The sequence below is a fragment of the Epinephelus moara genome, chromosome 4 (assembly GCF_006386435.1).
Source record: "Epinephelus moara isolate mb chromosome 4, YSFRI_EMoa_1.0, whole genome shotgun sequence".
Classification (NCBI taxonomy): domain Eukaryota; kingdom Metazoa; phylum Chordata; class Actinopteri; order Perciformes; family Serranidae; genus Epinephelus; species Epinephelus moara.
The window spans coordinates 20,302,069-20,324,046 of NC_065509.1; the positions used below are offsets into that span (position 1 = coordinate 20,302,069).

General features: G+C 40.4%; 3 protein-coding genes across 7 annotated transcripts in view; 2 read left to right on the forward strand and 1 right to left on the reverse strand.

Annotated features, from left to right (window-relative positions):
* Positions 1-365: 365 nt before the first annotated feature.
* LOC126388924 (uncharacterized) lies at positions 366-9,733 on the reverse strand. 2 transcript variants are annotated; one of them, XM_050042315.1, is made up of 11 exons: positions 9,413-9,732; positions 8,992-9,049; positions 7,421-7,435; positions 7,201-7,331; positions 6,980-7,115; positions 5,395-5,679; positions 4,865-5,203; positions 4,581-4,762; positions 3,177-3,278; positions 1,768-1,866; positions 366-1,327 (listed from the first exon to the last, which is right to left on the reverse strand). In XM_050042315.1, the coding sequence occupies exons 2-11, from the start codon at positions 9,041-9,043 to the stop codon at positions 1,103-1,105; spliced, it is 1,566 nt and encodes a 521-aa protein (XP_049898272.1). In that variant the 5' UTR covers positions 9,044-9,049; positions 9,413-9,732; the 3' UTR covers positions 366-1,102. The 2 variants fall into 2 exon arrangements, with proteins under 2 accessions (XP_049898272.1, XP_049898273.1); XM_050042316.1 differs by having other exon boundaries at positions 8,992-9,733.
* A 1,596-nt stretch (positions 9,734-11,329) lies between these two features.
* On the forward strand, positions 11,330-20,332 carry LOC126388557 (uncharacterized). Of its 4 annotated transcripts, XM_050041752.1 has the most exons (11): positions 11,353-11,424; positions 11,574-11,616; positions 12,779-13,128; positions 14,140-14,285; positions 14,435-14,567; positions 14,692-14,964; positions 15,062-15,364; positions 15,477-15,673; positions 15,754-15,870; positions 18,219-18,263; positions 18,440-20,331. In XM_050041752.1, exons 4-11 carry the CDS (start codon positions 14,271-14,273, stop codon positions 18,605-18,607), a joined length of 1,251 nt encoding a protein of 416 aa, XP_049897709.1. In that variant the 5' UTR covers positions 11,353-11,424; positions 11,574-11,616; positions 12,779-13,128; positions 14,140-14,270; the 3' UTR covers positions 18,608-20,331. The 4 variants fall into 4 exon arrangements, with proteins under 4 accessions (XP_049897707.1, XP_049897708.1, XP_049897709.1 ...); XM_050041750.1 differs by lacking the exon at positions 12,779-13,128 and having other exon boundaries at positions 11,330-11,424; XM_050041754.1 differs by lacking the exon at positions 11,574-11,616 and having other exon boundaries at positions 11,363-11,424.
* An 812-nt stretch (positions 20,333-21,144) lies between these two features.
* Positions 21,145-21,978, forward strand: part of LOC126388558 (uncharacterized) — a 6,494-nt gene continuing 5,660 nt past the window's right edge. The window contains exons 1-2 of the mRNA XM_050041755.1: positions 21,145-21,251; positions 21,371-21,413. Coding sequence (XP_049897712.1) covers positions 21,374-21,413 — 40 coding nt within the window. The 5' untranslated portion in view covers positions 21,145-21,251; positions 21,371-21,373. The remainder of the gene's footprint in view (positions 21,252-21,370; positions 21,414-21,978) is intronic.

The window sequence follows — 21,978 nt, forward strand, 5'->3', positions numbered from 1 at the left end:
AAATTCCCTCGAGGTTTTCTTAAGATATTGCGTTTGCAAGAATGGGATGGACGTCAACCCAAAATCGCAATGCCTCCAGCCACGACTATTGCCAGTGCAGAGCCGTAAAAATAGATAATATTCTATGTTTACAGCTTCTTAGTTGTTATTATAATGATCTTTCTTAAGTTAAAATTAATATAATATCTTAGGGTTTGCAATTTAACCGTGCCACCTCGATCTTTGGGAAGCAATGGTTAAAGCCACTTCTTGACAGTTTATAATTCATTTAAAAAACGTACAGATCAATCAGTCATGAAAATAATTGTTAGTTACACCCACCCAGAAAGTGCATTGTAGAAAAATCCTCTAAAATGTGTGTTAAAGATATATTTTATTGTTTAAGAGATGCCATTTTGATAGTCCAAAAATATCACAAGCAGCAGTCCAACCTCTTTTGTCACTAGAAAGATTTGGTGGTAAGATATTATCATAAACACAAAGTTTACATGTTAATAGGCTATTGCAATATTTGGTGGAACGTGTTATATCTCACATAGGTATTACTACAATAACCTGGAGAGTAAATACACTATCTCGTTGCAAAAATCACTGAATTGCAGAGCAGACATCTAACATAATTAATAGTTATTGCAGTTAGGAATGGTTAACATGATGGATGGAAAAAAACAGGTCGACTAACTCTCTATGACTGTACAGTACTTAAGAATTCCCTTTTGCAAATGTTTGTATCTCAACTCTAATTTCTACGTAGCCCTAGAGATCACATCACAAACATACTCGCACCAACACTCAGCAAATACAGTGCGGATCATACTGGTCCTGAGGGTCTGGAGGTAGGTAACAGCAGGAGATTTCAGGAGCACCATCAATAGTGTCAAGAAAAATGTAACATGAGACTGTGGGGCTCAACTCATGCTTCAGAAAATTACATGGGAAAATGACATGCAATACTGATACCAAACCACTGAAACTAAGCTAGGATGCAAAAGGCACAGGTGAGGTCTTTCTTTATCAAAACAGCACTCTCCACCTGAGAATCCAATACTGTAGTTTCTCCGTCCTACGTTTTCTCTTCTTCCTTCTGCTCCAGTGCTTTGCTTTATAAGAAGTTCAGTTTCTCTGAAGTGTAAACACTGCAGGATTCAGAGGTGTCCGTGTCTAGCGGCAGTGTGGAAAAGAATCCTTGTGATTTGCTCCACCTTTTGTCATTTCCATCTTTCTTGATCTGGAATTGGACACAGTCCTCAGAGGAGTGGAGGCAGTCTGAAGCCCCTGGCATCGAAAAGGAAATCCTTCTCTCTTCCTCATTGTTGTGAGATGTGTTCTGCAAGGAAGGAATGAAAACACATGTTTAAACTAGAATTACCGCCTCACAGTTGTACTCCACCACCAACAATTTAGGTTGCAGTTTATATCTATGTCTGTCCAGACTCAAAATATAAGCAGTGAAGACTTTGAAGGACTTTAATTAAAGGTATTAAGTGTATTTTTTTGGCAAAATGTGGATGTTTCACACACACCTTCAACCCGGCAGCACATACGAGTATTTTTGCAGAACATTATTATGTCACAGTGAAATTTGACATAGCTAACATATGAATCCCTGAGTTAAGGCCAAAACATGCTTTGTGAGATTGCAGTGACCTTTGACCACTAAAATCTAATTAGTTTATCTTTATGTCTAAGTGGTTGTTTGTGCCAAATTTGAAGAAAAAAAATTCAGTCTGTGACATACAAATACTCACAGCTTAAGAGTAGTATTACCTCAGTATTTGAATTATGACAAGGTGAGCTCCTAGCTGCCAGTCTGTGTGCTTCCTGGTTCTCAGCTCTCGGAGTTCCCACCATAACTGGACTGTAACTCTGGAAATACAAACAGCAGCACACAGTCACATGTGGTTCATGCACAGTCACAATGCTATTTAACAATTTCAAGCAAAGAGACAAAACCTGATAACTCATTTAAAGCAACACTGTGTAATATTCAGGGGGATTTAGTGGTGTCTTGTGGTGAGGATTGCAGATGTAAACAAGCTGAAGCTTCACCCGGTTAGAATTCCTTTAGTGCTCATTTCTCAAGAGGGTTTTACTGTGAGACGAATTATCCGCAGAGGTGTCATCCTCCTCCTCCTCCTTCAGTTTCAAATCCTGATTTCTAAGTTTCTGAAAAAGTCATTATTTGAGAGATTTTATATTTTCTTTGTATTTATGCAAAGGTGGTGAATGAATCCTCACAATATAGATCTTTGACACTATGGATTCCCAATTCACTCCATGTGCACACGGTTTTATCTAAAATGGATGGGATGAATGTGGGTTTTTTTCAATGAGTTGGGCAAGAGCTATTAGCTTAAGACCAAAATGGGATTTAATTTGTTGCCATATATGTGTTAAAGGGACAGTGTGTATGATTTAGGGGGATTTGGCGGCATCTAGTGGTGAGGATTACAGATTGCAACCAGCTGAAACTTTTCCTGGTTAAAATTCCTTCAGCACTCATTGTTCAGGGGGTTTGTACCAGGACCAGAATTATCCGCAGAGGTGTCTTCCTCTCCAGGACAAATGGATGCAGTGATTTAAGCAGGAAAAAACACTGAATAAAGCAGTTTCACGTTACAAATCAGTGTTCCTCCAACACTGTTGGGCTTGTCGTAGGCAGGCCGCTAGCCCAGCATCTGATAATGTGTGCTCACCTTTCTTCTCTGATAACTTAAGATCTAGACATTGAGAAGGTTTTTGCCAGGAGTCTTGTTCCCAGTTATTCGCAGAGGTCTCTTCCTCTCCAAAACAAATAGACCAGGTGATTTAAACCAGCTAAAACACTGAATAAAGCAGGTAAAAAAAAAAAAAAATGTTTTTTGACGCTCTCATCATGGATGGGCTGCTAACTACAGTGGCTTATGCGAAAACACAAATGGCCCTATCGAGAGCCAGTGTTTGGTCTATTCTGGGCTGCTGTAGAAAAGTGGTGGTGCAACATGGTGACCTCCATACAAGAGGATCGGCTCCATGTGTAGATATAAATGGCTTATTATAAGGTAACGAAAACATGATCCTTATTTTCAAGTGATTAAACACTAAAGAAAACATTATTAATTATTACATGACATTCCATTTCTGCCAACATATCCCCCTAAACCCGACACACTGGACCTCCAGTGAATCAGCCTTACAGTATGAGTGGGACTGGCTCTTGGAGTCCATTTTCTTGGTGTTCCCGGCTGCTGAGAGTGACTGTAGAAGCCTGAGGGCTGAGGGCTCGACTGGCTGTAGTCCTGCACAGACAAACACACACAGACACATAAAACTCAGCACAGCCACTTAGTGTGATGACACAGCCCCGGAGAAGAGCTCACAATTGATTTGATATGTTGTTATAATGCAACTAGTAACATCCTTAGTTTGTAAGGGTTCTGCGCTGGGTGTGATATCTAAACTTTACAATCATAACCTACAAATGGGTGACAAGATAAAGGAATACTTCAACCCTCAAAATGACCATCTGTATATCAATTACTCACCCAGTGTTGTGTTGAATTTGTGTAGAAAACTTTCTTGCATGCCTCCACAGTAAATGGAAAATCCAAAAATGAGAATATACTGTAGCTGCTAAGCCTAAACTTAAAGCCTCTGAGGGGCTGCATAGACAGGCTACCTACTAATGAACATGCTCGCCTGACCTAACCGACTGCTGCTCATCAGATGAAACCAAAGAGTCCTCTTCTTCTTCTTTTTTGATGCATAATTTATTCATCACCGTAGCAGTCTTGAATGAAACTTACATCATTCATGAATCCGTTTCCATTAACCATTCAAATGTACAAATTTTCACTAATACATGGAGCAGCATACACCTCACTTGATGTGGCCCGGCATTGCGGTCAAAAAACTGTGTGCTCCCCCCCGTCTAGCAACACCTGTCTCTCAATGAATGGTCCCTACCTATATTGGCAGACACCCATGACAATACAGTGACCCCTACAGGGCAAATCAGCAACCTACACACATGTTCGACCATGGATGACTCCTATAGAGAAAATTCTTGACTTTTAGTCATAGGGGTCTGCGTTTAACAACAGCAAAACTACAGAAAAAACATCCCTTTACAAACTCTGACATAACTCCTGCTGTATAATCCAAGTCTCAATTATCCAGTTGTATGCTCAGTACTTCCCAAACACATGCATTTTTGTTAAAACCTTAATATTTAAAACTGAACTTAAAGTGAAACTTTTCCATGTTCTATTCAAAGCCAGACTCCATTCACAAAAACAGTAATTTTACCTCACTGAACATGCATTCTTCAGCTCTGCGTCTGTGTAACTGCACCAATAGAAAGCTTTCTTTACCAGCGAGGTGTCAGATAAGTAAAGACGTCAGCTGAGAGGCGGTCCTTCAATGTGGCCCAGGACAATTTCGTGCATTCACACTTGCACTTAGATTCGTCCACTTGCCATCCAGGATGCATGTTAACTCCCTTTAATACCAGGTGTAAACAGGGCCATATATTCATTCACCTGCCTGCACAGCTGTCTCAGCCAGCAGGGGCACTAACCAGACTCTCCTGATTTCCTCACCTGAATGTTGACTCTCGGAGGATCGGCCTGTGGCGTGCGGTTTGCTCTGAGGCCAGCAATGATCTGCGACATGCTGCAGTTCGGGTATCGCTTCATGAACAGGATGAAACCAGCCAGTGACACGAACATGCCAGAAGGGACAGTGATGGACTTGAGAAGTGCTCGCCATCTGCCTCCCTTTTCTGGAGAGAGTAGAGACACAGAGATGAGACAGAGATTGGAATAAATGTGAAGAAGCAAAGAATTCAGATGCAAAATAAATATTTAAACACGTTATCACTCACCAATCACCTGCAAGACCGTGGAGGACACCAAGTTGCCATCCCCATCTCTGATTTCATACACACCATCATGCCTTGAGGTCAGCCTCACAATGACAACCTCATTGATGGTGCCGTTCCTGCCCAGAGAGATGAGGCCCCTGTAGCGCATGTCGTGGTCCGTTATATGGCCCTCACGGATCAGCTGGACAGGGCCACGGGGGGGCTTGGGGTCAAAAGGGCCCAGGGAGGATTCGTCAGGATATCGGGTGGGGGTAAAAATGAGGTGAGCATGAGGGACAGGAAGAAAGAGGGGCAGGTTTAGAGACTCCTTGGTGAAGCGGGTGACATTGAAAGAGTGTCCTGCATCCACATGCAGGGTCATGACCACAAAGAGAGGGGTGCAGAATGAAGGTGATGTAAAGGTATGAGAGGGTGTCAGGTGAAAAGGGAAAGATAAAAATATAAATGTTACAGTTGACAGAATTCTAAAGTAAAAGAAATTCATCAGTCAGCTTCATAAACTCATCCTCTAATCTTCTGTCTCTGCTCACCGCGGACAGTGAGGGTGCTGCGGGAGAGGACTCTCCCCTTGTCGTCTCTCACAGTGTAGTTGCCTTGGTCTGCTTGTGTCACTCTCTCAGCCACCCAGACCTTCCCGCCCCGCTGCAGCCGCCCCCGGCCTGCATCGCTGGTCTCTGGGTTCGTTCGGTTCCACAGCACAACTGGCATGGCCTCAGGTGGAGCACCCCGAGGTGAAAACTCCAGTAGAGAGCCATTTTCAGGGATGCTGTGCTCAAATTTCTCCCCATAGTTTCTGTGGTAGGACTTAATGCATTCTGAAAAAGGACAAAGGAGTGAGGAATGAGAGAGAAAGAGGGATGATGTTAGTTTACAGTTTGACTGAAGTTTGGGCTGAGTTTGAGAGAAAGAGAGATCTCTTTCAATTTGCTTCTAAACTCCCGTGTCCGTGGTGGCGCTGGGTGAACGAAAATACAGAGGTACAACCTATAGTTCGAGTGACAGCCCTAGAGCCAGCGAAAATCTGCCATTGGAGCGCTGGCAGATCTGGAGTCTGGTAAAATGGAGGGAAGTTTATCACAGTTCATTTACACATACTACCCAAATTGTTATGACACAAAGCTGGTTGAAAATCGGCAAAGTACTCGCTTAAGTAAAATTGTGCTTCAATCATATACTACTTTATACTGCACAGAGGGATACATCGTCCTTTTACTCCACTATGTTGACACTTGAGATTAAGATTTTGCCAAAAAAAAAAAAAAAAAAAGCATATGATATGCTTAAAATACACATTGCATTAAATCAGAGGTTCCCACATTTTTGACTTGTGACCCTGTACTCTAAAAAGCAGTATCTATTTAGTGCACTTTTTTCAATTTCAGATGTCAGAGTGATCAGCAGGTCTACAAAGATACATTTCCCCTCTACACCTCTTATATGGTTGTATTTAAAGAATTAGTCAAGGTCTAAAGAGATCAAATGATCCAATATTTCACAAAAAAGTAAAGGTAAAAGAAATGTCCTGTCATAAATTCCTATTTGTGTAGCAGAACTTTCATCTCTAATCATCTCTCGACCCCTGTAACCCTGAGGATCGGACCTTACAACTACTAGTTTGAGAGACACTAGACTAAACTGCAGAATTGTATATAAAGTAGTTACAACCAGCTCCACCTCGAACAGCTACAATAGTAAAATTCTGCTGCGGCACTTATGTATTAGTAATCAAATGTATCAAAAATCTAAAAATGCAAAATATAATAACATAACAGTTACTACAGAGGCCAGTATGAGTAATTTTTTACTTTTGATGGTTTAAAGATAAACTATGCTTTCCTGGGGGAAAAAATTATAGACTCATACAAAGTAATCCCTCTCAGTCATTACTTATAACCTTCACTTTTGCTGGCGGGTGTGTTAAGAAACAGTAACCGGCAATCCTGCATAGTATACCTTTACGTGCTGATAATACTTTTGTACTTTTACGTACATGACATTTGAAATAAGTACACTTCATGTAGTATTTTTACAATTTCAAGACAATCAAAGAGGCAGGTGATGCATTTAAAAAAAAGAAAATGGGAATTGATTTCAAAAAAGAGGAAACTATTGTACCTGAAACAGTCAAACGAACGGTCTCGTAGGTGAATCCAGAGGACAGTTTGATGGCATAGAGTCCCTGATCACCATGACCCACTTCTTTCAAGACTAGCATCTTATCTCTGGTCCACTCGAAACGTGGGTCCTTTACCTGCAGTTGTACAGCAAATAGGTTTTGTAAATCTGTACACACACCAAGCAAACAAAAACAAAAGCACAGACACCCTTCAACTCACAGTGGTTTTGTCCAGCAGGACACGCCTCGGCCCATCAGGGTGTGGCGTGAAAGTCACTGTTCTGGATGTCGAGTACACTGGCAGACGAAATTGTCTCCCGGCACACACCATCTGGACTTCTTCTCTTTCACCTGTAGAAGGAAAATAGAGTCAGAAACATCTTCAGAGAACATGTTTTATAGGTTTAAGGCTATATAATGAAATGTAGCTTTTAACTCACCCAGCACGACCCAACCTGTGGGGAGAGCAGAATTAATCCTATTATTATTAATCTTCTCCAGCACAGTGCTCAGACCTCACATACACTCCAATATCACTGCAGTAATTATGGTATCACTTTGTAATAATGCTTACAATTGCATCTGTGAAGGTGTTTATGTTGGTCTGTGTGTGGCGTTCCCCAAGTGTCCATTTTCGGACCGCTTTTATTTTAAGTACGTGTATGGTCAGGCTATAAAGAACCATGATATTCTTATGTTCCACCTAGTTCCAATAACACTAACAGCACAGCTAATCTGCTTGGCTGCCTCATTGATATTGAATGCCGGATGTCCCCAAAACATCCTAAAAATCAGACAGTCATTCTGTTTGTAGCTACAAAATGTACCAGCCATTTTTTTAATGACAAGATAGGCTGCCCGGCAAAAAGTATATAAGCAGATATTATAATATATAATATATTAATAAAACATTCTTTTATTTGAAAGCTTTTAAGCATATGTGATACTTCTATCTTGGTAGGAAGCCCCGGGTAGACCCAGAACACGCTGGCTATATCATATCTTATCTGGCATCGCTGGATAGGGGGATGTCTGGAATACTTTGCCCCTCGTGACCCAGCCCCGGATGAAAATAGATGGATAGATGGATGGATATTTCTTGTAGTTTTACCTTTCCATCCTTGGTATTTTATATTCTCCCCTGTAATAACTTTTTAATCTCATGTGTTTGATGATTGCATTGTTCACCTTTTTTCTATTCTCTGTAAGGCACTTTATAATAATGTTAAGAAAAGTGTTTTATTTTTAACACTGCTTGTAGTTGTGCTTTGTAGATCAGTTCTAAGTCATTAAAAAGAACAATTTTGGTTTTCCAAATTGTGGTCATAATCCTCCTCCAGGATGCTGTGACAGTTTATTTGTTCTATTAGCTCTTTAAATCAAACAAAACAAAAAAAGCAGCAATGTGATTCCCAAAAACAAAGCCAGGAAATGAATCCCCTAATTTGAGTTGAATTTCCCCTCGGGGATTAATAAAGTATATAAAATTTAAAAAAATTAAAATTAATGCCAGAGAGCCAATTATGCCCACTGACTTTGTTTTAGGGAAATACAGACTCTTAATGGACTGTTTGACCTCTGGCCTCCTGGATAAGAGCTGCAGATTATCTGGAACATAATCCATTTATTAATAGCAAATAAACATTTACAACTGTGGATTTGAGAGATTATGCTAAGAAGCCTTTTTAATAACTGGCGGCTTCTTATGAAGCAAGATATCTGTGACACTTATTTACATATGTACGTTAAAACCATGTTTTAACAAAAATAGAGAAACCAATGCAGCTGGTGGTCTATCAACATTAACATTATAGAAAAACATAAACACCAGTCAAAGGGATTTTCACAACCTGGCAACCCAATTGTTTTCTTTTTAGAAGAGTATTATAACTGATATATAAAGTAGGCCTATTAGTAAATATTTAAGTTATTTAAGTCATTAGATACATATATAAAAAAAACAAAGGGTGTCTTATTAAACGTGGTACCAAAATGATATTAAAGAACTTACCCAAAGCAAGAGGAAGGGCAAATAGGGCAGAGAGCAGGACACAGGAGGACATCTTCACCTGTAAAGACACACCAGATTGTTTCCTCTACAAACACAGCACATACTGTCATTCATCCCCTGCTAAGACAAGCCCCGGGACCTGCGACAATCAATCCACACGCTGCGCAAGGGGGAGCCCAAGAGAAGTGTGGAGATGTTCCTGCAGAGCGACACACACACTACGCACATCCAAAAGGCATCAGTGCTGTCACAGTGATCCGTGGCGCCCTGCCTGCTGTCTGAAGTCATGTCCACTCAGATGTCCAACAGTGTTTCCCAGCCGATGAGCAACATTTAGAGCGATGCTGCGGACCGCCGGGCCGCCAAGTGTTGATGATGTAACATGATCACATAGTGTGTGACGCATCTAGTGTCAGCTCACCTGCAGGATGCGTGAAGAAGAAATCCACCGTTGGGTATTTGGGAATGTTTGCGCGAATGGGGATAAAAGGATAACAACGTCCTCTGCAGAGCGCGCATGGGCATTAGTCCCCTTCTCTTATTTATGGCGACGGTAGGCTGGATTCTCAGCAGCTCCTACGCAAGGTGCGTCACATGTTTGCGTTTATTTGTGCCAGTTCGTGGATACAAATACGTTATCAGCGCAATGGAGTGCACAGTTACAACGTGGGATCCTCCTGACAGGCTGTGTGCCAGGATTAAACTGAATCAGAATCAGAAATATATTGATATTATATTGATCTCTGAGGGAGCATCTCTATGTGAAGCACAGAGAATTATAAAAAGTATTTAAAAAAAAGGCATTTTTATAAGTGTATAATGCTACAATGTTTAACACTAATATGGAAAACACATTTAAAATAGGCTATATATGATCAATTGCTAAGTATATGTGTGTAAAAAATATTTTTAAAATGTGCATAATATTGCATTACAATTTATGAAGCCAGTATGTAAAGTTTTAGAAATATATAATGTGTATTATGCAACAATTTACAACATAACATATGGCCTACATTAATACGAATAAGAATACAAAATAGAATAAGAAATGTGTGCAATATGTGTGTTATATATACCGTAAAACTTCAATTAAAAGCCTGGTCCCAGTTAAACACCCAGCTCCCTTTACTAGCCGGGTGTTGCCTCACATTTTGACAAATAAAGGCCTGTCTCAATTATAGGCCTGGTCTGGTTGCCAAGCAGTTCATTTTTATAAAAGTTCTTAAGACATATAAAAACGGGAGATGCTACATTTTGTTAGCTCAGTTAGATTCTCCATAATTTAATCATTCACCTCATTTTATGGAAACCATGAGCACCAAAGAATAATTCATTCAAATTTCCCAGCCTGGTAAACAAGAGAGAGAAAGCTGGTGACTCCCAAGCAGTCAAATTATGTGTCCATTTCTCAGTTACCCTGTAAGTTATTCCTATTTCTTTAGTCTGTAAGGGGCCTCAGATCAAAAAAATCAAAAAAGGGTTTTTCATTAAAATGAATCCAAGTTGTGAGTGTTGTTTCAACGGGATGAAGTGGTGTTGTGTTGGTATGCCGGGTGCCCTAATCCTCAAGTGCTGTAAAAGAGTGTCGTAACACCCTCTCTCTCTGATGCCCTGTCTCTCGTAGCTAGATCAAATGAATGATTAATTATTGATATGTTATCTGAAGCCTGATGTCTACACAAGTCTTATTCATACTGCTTTAAATAAACAATTTGACTGTATTTCCCCATGTTTACAGAGCAACAGTTTTGTGTGAAAGGACTTAAAGGCCTGTCCCATATAGACGCCTGTCCCAAATATAGGCCTGTTGATTTCAGTGATTTAAGCAAATAATAGCCCGGCCTATTAATTGAAGTTTTATGGTGCATTCAAAACTGGTATTGGTAAGAATAAATTAGGATACTAAAGGATTATTGCACAGTTCAATAATAATCAACCTGAGATGTAAAAATGGTAAAAGGAATCTGTAAGGAATTTACAGAAACATGAGGACGGGTGCTCAAAATGCAGGCTACTATTCTGAAGTAGGCCTACAAATCTGAGGTACTTGTACTTTACTTGAGTATTATTATAATTTTAATGATGGAAAAAACCCTTTAAAAATTACTTTGGGTATGATTATGAGCAACCCATCCCAAGAGTGATTTTGCCTTTTCGAACTGTTTAATTTTAAGGATTTTAAGCGGCCTGCAGAGGCTGAAGAAGCTGGATTTCACAAGAAAATTGAAAGTATTAAAAATCAACTAGGCCTAATGTATTTAATCACACTGTGACCTTTGTTGGGAACCACTGCCTGGTATGCGCATTTTGCGCACATATGGCGCAGCTATGACGCAAACAGAGTGTGAGGGAAGCCTCGCCTAGTTCAGTTGTCTGCACAGAGAAAAAAACACAACTCGAGCATAGGAAGAAATTTAACGTTCCTTCACAGTAAGTAGACAACATGTTCCCTGCCAGCTTTACCCATCTTGTGCTCCATTTCTGCTCTCTGTGTTTAAGAAAAACGATGTGAACATATTAGAAGTTAATATGGTACTGTAGGTAAAAAGAAAAAAGAAAAACGTCTTCTCTCTCTGTAGGGCATGCTGTTGTTATGTGTGACTGTTTTCTGCGTCTTGTTTGGTGAGTATAAATCACACAGGCCCCCAGAAGGAATACTACTATGCAGGTTTAACCCGTTTACTATTTAACAATACAGTTATTTTTATTTCATGTGTGAAGTCCACGTCATCTCACTGTGGGCTTTGTACAGCTACAAATATGCCAATAATGTGAACTGGGTCAACTGACCTGCGTTAAGTCCCGCCCCTCGGTCACAGACTGGCCAATCACAGCGTAGCAGGGGCCAGCTCCGGCCAGGGTCCGACAGCTCCAGGCCTGTGCTCCATTGAGTGCAGTTCATTCAGATTCAGCAACTGAACAGAACATTATGTTCCCACTATGTCCTGTGAATAATGTTATTGCGTTACTATCATTGAGATCAAATCCAGCAGAAAAAAGAACAAAAAACAAAACACTAAACAGCCAGCACCGCCCCCTCCCTCCATTTTTATAGTAGTTGGTGCAACTCAGTTAGATTTGTAGGACTTCCTTTTTATTGCCATTTTTATGATGAAACATAAAAACGAGATGCTATTTCAAGTCTAAAACTTGCAAATTTAAAAGTTCTCAGTGCAGTAAAAGTATGAAACCAATAAATAGCCTAGATAAATGAATAAATTTAAAATAGAAGCTACTAAAAAGCCTAATAAAGTGCAGGGACAAAGAATGCAGTCAAAAGACTAAGTGAGTTCATGTATGGTACAGGTGAATAATTCAACAGTCTGATCGCTGAAGGATAAAAACTGTTTCTCAGATTAGTAGTCCTGCAGCGGATGCTACTGAACTGTCCCCCTGACGGCAGGAGATAGAAGGAACTGTGGGAGGGATGATAGGAGTCCTTGCCTATACTGTCTGCTCTGCAGGTGCACCTCTGGCTGTAGCTGTTCAACAGAGATGACAATGATCTTCTCTGCTGTTCTGACAATGCTGTCCAGTTTCTGTCTCTCTTCTGCAGTTTCAGTACCAGGAAGTAATGGAGCATGTCAGGATACTCTCTATGGTGCCTCGGTAGAAGACATAGTGGCCGGGTCACAAACTTTCTCATTTTACAGCTAAACAGTACACTAAAATATTTTTGTGAAAACATCTGAGGCACGAAAAAGGCAATGCAGTAACACAATCTTGATTCATATTTAACAAGCGGTGACTAGTTAAACTGAGCTGTGCTCCTTTGTGTTGAAAGGGGTCAGTTGAGGTAGGATGGCTCCTGGGCTCGTTCTTTTGGAGGTGTTCCGGACATGTCCAACTGGTGGGAGGCCACGGGACAGACCCAGAACATGCTGAAGGGATTACATATCTCGTCTGGCCTGGGAACGCCTCTGGGTCCCCCAGGAGGAGCTGGAAGTCGTTGCTGGGGAGAGGGACGTCTGGAATGCTTTGCTCGGCCTGCTTGCCTCGTGACCTGGCTGCTGATGAGCGGCTGCAGATGGATGGATGACTAGTTAAACTGTTTGACCGCAGTTAACGAGCAGTGATTGACAACTGCGTTCGAGAGAATCCTTGGTTTTGATCGGTTGTTTTTGTTTAGCCACAGTGAGTTTTTGTAAATGCCATTAGGAACAATAGGAGGCATAGGAGCATGCTTTTCTGATTTGCATTTGTCTAATGCACTTCTGCCAGGATTTAGTAACAATATCAGCAAATATAGCAAAAAATTAACCTTAATGAATGTTACCAAACACCGCTTTAGAGAGTTACTTTGCCAATTTTCAACCAATTTTGTTTCATAATAATGTGGGTTGTATCTGTGAATGGACTTTGCTAAACCTTCCTCCATCACACCAGCGCCCAGATCTCCCTGCTTATCTCTCATGGATGTTTAAAGTGAATGGGATACAGTGGTGGAGGCAGAGTTCATTCCTAATAAAGCTGCTCAGTGGTGCATGAAGCAAAAAAAAGTTAATTTACACAGATGATCGGTACTGCGTCCACATCATTTGGCCCTAGAGTAAGCTCACTGGAGACATCTGCTGACCAAGCTGGCTACTTCTAGTTTTGCGCTGATTAATCGTGCGACTCTTCTAGACTTTCCAAATGTTATCGGGCTGAATTCTGATATTAAAACAACTCATTTTAGCAGAGGTTGTGACACTCAGAAAATGTATCTGCTCATTTACAGACATCTCTTCCACAAGGTGAGTTTATGGGAAAAAGTTTCGTCGGGCCCAGTGGCATCACATGATCGACTCAGAAGTTGTAATTCCACTGTTTGACTGCTACAAAAATTAGCTTGAAAGCCCAGCACACTTCCTGGGGGACTGAGAAAAATAGACAAGTACGTGTTAAGTCACCTGCCAGCTGGAGCGTCTATTTGTCTGATGTGGCGCAGCGCATGCTGGTAGTTTTAGGTTTTCTACCTCTAAAGCAAGAGCGAATGCCACAGCCTTTTTCCTGTTTTCTCTGGTCATATAGCACCAGTTTTAAAAGTGTATCCTTCTGCTGTATAGACAACCCAGTTTTATGAAAAGACTAGCTTTCCAGCATTAAACTTCTTAATATTCCCTCACATCTGTCTCTTCTTAACTTGTATCTTTCTCATTGAAGGTTTGTCTGCTGGTTTTAAGAATAAAGAGGTGTGCTATGGAAGAAATTTTAGAATACCATCTTCTTATACACCACCTATTTTCTATGGTCAGTTGTACCATACTCCAATTGGGAGACCCGAGAAACTAGTGATGGATAATGGGGAGGTGAGCAGCTTTTTGCATTTAAACTATCACTGTGGCATCCATGCATTGCAGGATCTGTAATATGACAAAGTCAGAGCAAACCAGGTTTTAAATGAACAGAATCTATTCTCTGTCCTGAATAAATGTATGTGTGATGTCCTCCAAATCAGGCAAAGGATCCACGCCTCAAAGTTTCCGGTACCTCAGTTGAGTTAACAGATGTGACAGAAAGTGATGATGGATATTTTTCCATCTCAGATGGTAGTGATACACTTCAAGATGTCATCAGACTGATAATTTTGGGTGAGAATATTACATTACACTGGATATTTAAGTACTCTATTCCATCACAGAACTTATTTGAAAATATATTTTCCTATAAAGCGTGCAGAAAGTCAACCTTTTTTTTTCTCTGTTTTTTTTTCAGAATGTGCTGAAACAGAAACAAAGTATTACGGGGATATGTTCTCCTTTGACATTCCTGGAGAGGCTGAATCCCTGGAGTGTAATTTCCTTACATTTACGGGCCAGCCAAAGGTCCTGTGGAATCGCTCTGACCGTGACAACAGTAAGGGAGACAGAGGGCAGGTGAAGGGTAATGTCTGGGAGATTAGGAGCGTCAGTCAGCAACACATGGGCTCCTACAACTTCAGACGAAAAGACAAGACTGTACTGTCGAGGATAAAGCTCATAGTTCAAGGTGACGTTCAGTAGTTAATTAAAGTTGCATGTGAGCTTTAAGACTGCTGCATATCTGATGACATGTTCTGATACAATATACTCTTTATCACACACAGAGCGCTTTAGAAGATATGATACATATGTGAATGAGCAGCTCCTCATCAAAAATCCTCCAATTGACACCATGTGGACTGTGACTTTTAAACGTGAAGGTGCAATTCATTCAAAAACCTTGATGCAAGCAGGCCGTCTGGTTGAAGAAAATGACTGGGACTTCAATTGGAATTTTGCTGAAAGGATTCAAGTGCTGCGTGACGGTATAAAGATTGATCCTGTGGAAAGCACAGACACTGGTCTCTATGAATTCAGAGACCTGGAAGGTCACCTGGCCCTGTTGGTGGATGTGGTGGTATACAATGGTGAGCAACAGCACTTTATTTTTGGAGAAATGTATGAAGCAACTGTGACTGATCATGATTCTAATTAACATATCACCCCCCCACCCCACCCCACCCCCTTCTGCTCTTACAGAACGACCTCCTACCTTTATGTATGTTGGTATTACTTTCGGGATTATATTTGCGGTGATTGTCATCTGTTGCTGTGTGAGAAAGTTCTGTCGTGAACAGAGCTCCTCTATAAAGGACGAGTCTGCTCCTCAGACTGTAGCCGCACCTGCACCTGCACCTGTACCTGCACCTGCACGTGGACCTGCTGTGTATTACCATGTCAGTACTTCTTCAAATCAGCATTCAAGTATTTATAGCATGTTGCTATTTTTACTTCGATATCCTCCTTCCAATTGCAGGATTTGAATCAACCTGGAGCCCCGACTTACACACTTCCACCTGGTTCAGATTACTTTAATCAGCCATTGAATTCTCTCATCTCTAGAGAACCTACATCTACCTCACCTGAGCCACCGGTAGGTGTTATACAAAAGTTTTCAAACAAAGGAGAGATACTCATCATCCATCAGTTAACCACTGAGATAATTTTTGACAGGTTACGCTTGTTGGTCTTTAGGATGCTACCGTTTAGTTTACTGCACACTGGGCATCAACCAGGTCTGGTGAGTGCTAGCTAGCAGCACTGCTCATATGGATATTACTGCTAATAACGTTATCCTGACTCAACATCGTTGCTGTTGAAACGTGCCTGCCTTCCATTTGAGTAAGCAGCTTCATTTTAACTATGTAAGCACTAAGCAGCACTAACAGAGCTGGGAGCGTGCCTATGTTCCCACAGCCCTATGTTCCCACAGCCCTATGTTCCCACAGCTCTATGTTCCCACATTTCCTTTTTCATAAATTTGTATCAGATTTTATCCCCCTTTCTCCCAATTTGGTAGCCAATTACACCCATCCTATTATCCCCCCTACCCTAACCTAACCCTTGTGGGATAATTTAGAAAATGTCCTAGAAATGTGGGAACATAGGGTTTAATTTTGAGAAAAATCTTAGAAATATGGGAACTGTGGGGCCTAATTTTAAGAAAAATTCTTAGAAATGTGGGAACATAGGGCTGTGGGAACATAGGGCCTAATTTTCAGTGAAAAAAAATTCTTAGAAATGTGGGAACATAGGGCTGTGGGAACATAGGGCCTTATTTTCAGTGAAAAAAAATTCTTAGAAATGTGGGAACATAGGTTTTCAGTGAAAAAAAATTCTTAGAAATGTGGGAACATAGGGCTGACCCCACAGAGCTAACAGTGATAACAAAGTTAGCTCCGTTAACACCATTAGCAGTGTCAGCATGGCTATTGGGGCTAAACAATGCTAAAGGAGTTTTGAGGCTCAAAATAAAGTTGCTTATTCACCGTGGTGACCTGGGGGAGGGTGTAGAGTGGCCACCATGTTTCCAAAGCAGTCATTTCTACACGAGCGGCTAGCTAGCTCCCACCTGATGAGGGTGGTGCGCAGTGCAGAGTGGCTAAGGCTAAAATTAGCTAACCAGTGAAGACTGGGCAGTGGGGCCTTTTATTTTAAAAATAGAATAAAAGGATTTCCTGGTTGCATCAGCAGTTGTTCTCGCCCAGACCCCAGCTGCCCTTGACAAAAGGAGTAAGCTAGTAAGTTAGTTAGCCCTTAATAATGGACCCAGAGATTGTTATTACTTATATGTATATTTTATTTAATACTTGAGGAGACGATTCACCGCCGGAGACACTGTCGTTTGATATATTTCAGGCCGATGGAGGACTGTTTACAGGCAAACTTACTGAATTAAGATTGTTAAAGCTGCGTGCTTCTAGGTAATAGTAATGTTAGTAACAGTTAACCGTTAGCAAGTTAGCAACTGTTAGTTAACTTAATATATAATCATCACCAGCGCGCAATGCGTCTTGGGATAGGCTAGGCCACAAATGATTCATCCGTTGCATCCTCCAAATTCTAAGAAAGACGGCCACATTTCTCAGCCGCATTTGAAGGAGCCCTCGAGATGGGACAGCCTTGGTCACACCGATGTGACGCAATTGGTCTCCAAATCTAGCCTTCAAAGGCTGCAGCCCCTGAATTGAGACACAGCTATTATATCCATTGTTACGTCTATGGCGAATAAACGTCCATGAATCCACGAGAAAATCCTCGTAAAGACAAACTCCTTTTAACTCCAGACCTTGCTTGCTTAAGTTTTCTTATATGAAAGTAATCCAGTGGTAGCTGGTTGTACATGGGTACATTTCAAACAGAAACTGGTAATAGCTAATTCTGCATATTTGTGATGGTGCCAATTTGCCAAAATGTGCAAATATAGGTGAAAGAACTAAGCCTATTACTTGTCGCTTCATGGATGTTTCACTCGGCCTGACCTGGCTGATGCACTTTCCACAGTTGATGCCAGCTTCCTTGGTTGTGTTGAGTTCAAACAATAAACTGCAGGTTCCAGTTGCAGAACAGTCACTTTATGTATTCATACCACCAAACAAACATTGAATGAATGTTCATTTCTTTATCTTTTATCCACAGCAAACACACAACTTTCAGCACGTTGCACAATCCACACCACAGTGTCAAAAACCTTTTGCCCTTCCGGGTCGAAACACCTGATGGCAGCAATGTTGTTCCTACCATTATACACTAATGCTCCAAATATTAATACAGCCCTACCCAGTGTACACACATGAGCTAAAGAACACAGGGTTCAAGTTGTAGCCTACGCATTGCATCCATGCTAACATGATACAACCTGTTTACTTTTTCCAAAGCACTGTAAAATTCCTGCAGTATGTTCTCCTATTTTGACTTGCATGCATTTATTTTTCCTGACAGGTATACAGCCCAGTGGATATCCATGTGAGCTCCCCTCAGCCTGAGGTACACACACAAACATACAGAATTCCCTGTAAATGCATTAAATGTTGGTTATTATGATAATAAACAGCAAGAGAGTCCTCATTCTCGGACTGATTTTTGGCAGACTCTTGCATCAAACTTACCAAAACTGTTTTATTAACACGCACATTTGACTTTTCTTTCACCTCTCTCTCCAGGTTGCACCTCTAGGAGGGCAGGAAGCCGATCCAGCTCCTTTACTTGGTGCTGATTGTCTCTCGTCGGACCCTGAGCCAAAGTTTGAACTGAAAGGACTGCCCTCTGCTCCCCCCCTCAGTTTAGACTCCAGTTGTGTTTACAACTCAGAAAAACTCAACTTTCTGTAAGCAGCACACAGAAAATTCAAGCCGCAGTTTGCAGTTGTGGATTCAGCATTTTACCTCGTGACTAGTGGGAACACAGCCATTTGAGTCCATGATTGTATTGTGTGAAATTTGTTCCTGCAAACCTGTGAAGTCATGGTGATAGGTGCACAGGAAAAGGATCCTGTAGACAAGACACAATATACCATTCACACTATACTGACATGCATGTGATCAGACTTATCGCAGTTTAGTTTAGTTTTTAGTTTAGTTTAGTTGATATGGAAATCACAGCAGTATTAGAATTGTACATTTATGCACAAGGACCAGATGAGCTGTGTTTAGTGTTTGTAGTGAACACTGTCCACAGGATGCTTTTTAATGGTTAAAATAGTACAAAGAGGAGAAAATACACTCACAAGCTCATGCACGAAATTACATCAGCAAGTCTATACACATAAATACATCCACAAATACGCCCACACGAAATACATCCACACGCAGAGAGAACTACATCCACACAAAATACAGGTGTGTCTACGGGGTTGTTTCTTTCTTAGCCATGATTTAATACCTCTATTAAAGACATTAAAACTGTGCTGCATTTTCAGTTCAGTGGTAGACAGTTTCATAGTTTTGCTCCTTTAACAGAAAAGACAGATGGTCCAAATGAGGCTCTGCATAATGCAGTGCAACAGATAACGTTTGTTGAGGCCTTGTGTGTTGACGTTGTCTTTGACGTTGACATTTAAAAAGCTCATGAAGCTTTCAAAGCTGAACATCGTGTTGCTACCTCTTTTTTTAATCCATGATTTTAATTGTCTGTTTATACAGTGATATGATAGATTTTATAGTTGATTGTGAGGCTTGTGACCAGGTAGTGATCCGGTATGAAATGTGTGAGAAGTTTGGCTGTGCTGAGTGGGAGATACGTTACATTTGCTTGAACCTTTTTGCAGGTATTACACACTTGTTTATCAAATCTTAGATGTGAGTCTAAGATGATTCCCGAGTACTTGACACTGTCAACCTCACTGATTACCTCTTTTTTTTTTCTTTTCTTTTTTTTTACCATGAATCTTTCATTTTCATGTGGGATGTCCTCTTTCTTTTAATATAAATACAAACACTAATGTGGTATGGTCAAAGAAGTTCAGTAACTCTTGATAACTCACAGCAGCAGAGGGTAGGAGTAATACAGAGACATAGATTAATTTAGGTTGATTCCTACAAATAATATAGGTATTTTTTTCTCTGGTAAGGAAGAACAAAGCTCACTCACTGGAGCGCCAGAGCTTTTGTAGACTTAACGGTCATGATCAGGATTTCTGTTTAATATGAAATGTAAATGTGTGTGCCATAAATTCAGGTTTTGTATTGAATGCATAACTTTGCCTTTCTCCTGTTGCCACGGGTATCGTAAGTAGGAGAGATGATGTTACAGTGAGGTCTGTAAGTGAGTCTTTGTAGCAGATTTTAGAAATTAAGGACTCAAACTGACCTCAACACTCATGGAGATCAAACCACTCCACTCCACGTAATTTAAGCCACTGTTACCAGCTTATATAGTATTTTTATATGGTTGTTTCTCATGTGCCTTCAGTCTCTTATATCAAAGTGTCTGTGTAGTTTTTATCATTAAATTCTGAGAAATTATATGTGATATTTTACTTTGTTTTATGCTTTGTAAATATGAAAATCAAATAAAAATGTAATCGTAGTAAAACTAGAATTACCGCCGTCATTTTGACCAGTCATAATTCAGATGCAGATATCTACAACGTCATTTTGACTAGTCATAATTCAGATGCAGATATCTACAACGTCATTTTAACTATCTGAAACTCAATTCAAGATATCTAGAAAGGAACATGTAGATATCTTCAATTGATGATAATTAAAGATATCTTGAACTTGAATTATGACTAATCAAAATTAAATTGTAGATATCTCAAACTGGAATTACAGATATCCACAATTCAGTTGCAGATATCCGCAATAAGAATTGCAGATATCCGCAACTACATTGGAGATATCTATAATGACAAACACCATACACATGAATGGCAAAAATAGTTTGAATCTTACTAGTCAAAACTGAATTACAGATATCTGTAATTAGAGTTTTGACTAGTCAAAATCTAATTACAGATATCTTGAATAAGAGTTTTGACTAGGCAAAATTATGTTGCAGATATCAGTAATGAATATCCAGTCTAGCGATTAAATGTTAAAATGGCTTGCCATGCACACATCTTCCCCCAGTAGCACAGAAGATCAATACAATCACCACAGTTTCAAGGTGGGCACCCAAGAGTATGTCACCAATTCACTATCTAACCAAATGACTTCCCTTTTTCTGAGGTGTGGACTTGTGAAGTGAAGGTGACCTTTTATCTTTGGATTTAAAATGTTATCACTTGATCATTTTATTTTGTTGTGTGTGTAAAATGTGTTTTGTGAGGTTACAGTGACCTTTGACTACCAAAATCAAATCAGTTTATCCTTAAATTAAAGTGGAAGTCTGTGCCAAATTTGCTCGACATGCGCAGTTTGCGCACACAAGGCGCAGTAATGACGCAAACAGTAAGGTAAGCCTCGCCCAGACCAGTTTTCTGCACTGAGGCGAAACACAACTAGATCTTGAGGAGTTTAACGTTGCTTCGCAGTAAGTAGACAACACATTGCCCATCAGCTTTTCAAATCTTGTGTTCCATGATCAAGTTTCTGCTCTTTAAGAAACTTTGTGATCGAATTTAAAGTAAACAACGTCTCCTCTCTCTGCAGGACATGATACTGTTGCTTGTGACTGTGTCCTGCGTCTTGTTTGGTGAGTATAAATCCTTTATCCTCACGGAAGATATGTTACGATGCAGGTTTAACCCATTTAACTTTACGGTGTTTATTTATTTCGCAAGCGAAGTCTCGGCTCCAAATAGTCTTATCTGTGCGCGCTGTGCAGCTGCAAATATGCCAATAATGTGACCTATGCCAACTGTGCCACTTGCGTTTGAAGCAACTGCAGTGTGTTAAGTGTGTTCCCATATATAAATGTACTTTGTTAGTTGTTATGTTTGTAGTAATTTTCAATATTTTTGTTTTTGCTATCAATATGTAAATATGCATAGTCCTTAGTCCCGCGCAAACCTATAACATACTCACATATCCCCTCGGATTATGCTGCAGACCTAAAGAGAAGAAAAAGTGTCTGACATGAATCTTACTATAAATGACGAAAACTCTGTCTGTGTGTGTGTGTGTGTGTGTGTGTGTGTGTGTGTGTGTGTGTGTTCCACGTTTTTCTCCTCACTGACTTGGTCAATCCATGTGAAATTTGGCACAGTGGTAGAGGGTCATGGGAAGATGCGAATGAAGCAATAGGCCTATTACATCAA

What these genes read in the sequence shown, in the direction of transcription:
- LOC126388924 (XM_050042316.1), bottom strand. Translation starts at nt 9,043, where the DNA reads ATGTCCTCCTGTGTCCTGCTCTCTGCCCTATTTGCCCTTCCTCTTGCT. An exon ending in CGTTCGTTTGACTGTTTCAG is followed by an intron (nt 5,680 to 6,979) that starts GTACAATAGTTT and finishes GTCCTTTTTCAG; the next exon opens with AATGCATTAAGTCCTACCAC. An exon ending in CACGGTCTTGCAGGTGATTG is followed by an intron (nt 4,763 to 4,864) that starts GTGAGTGATAAC and finishes TACTCTCTCCAG; the next exon opens with AAAAGGGAGGCAGATGGCGA.
- LOC126388557 (XM_050041750.1), top strand. Translation starts at nt 11,577, where the DNA reads ATGCTGTTGTTATGTGTGACTGTTTTCTGCGTCTTGTTTG. An exon ending in CATCAGACTGATAATTTTGG is followed by an intron (nt 14,568 to 14,691) that starts GTGAGAATATTA and finishes TTTTTTTTTCAG; the next exon opens with AATGTGCTGAAACAGAAACA. An exon ending in GGATGTGGTGGTATACAATG is followed by an intron (nt 15,365 to 15,476) that starts GTGAGCAACAGC and finishes CTGCTCTTACAG; the next exon opens with AACGACCTCCTACCTTTATG.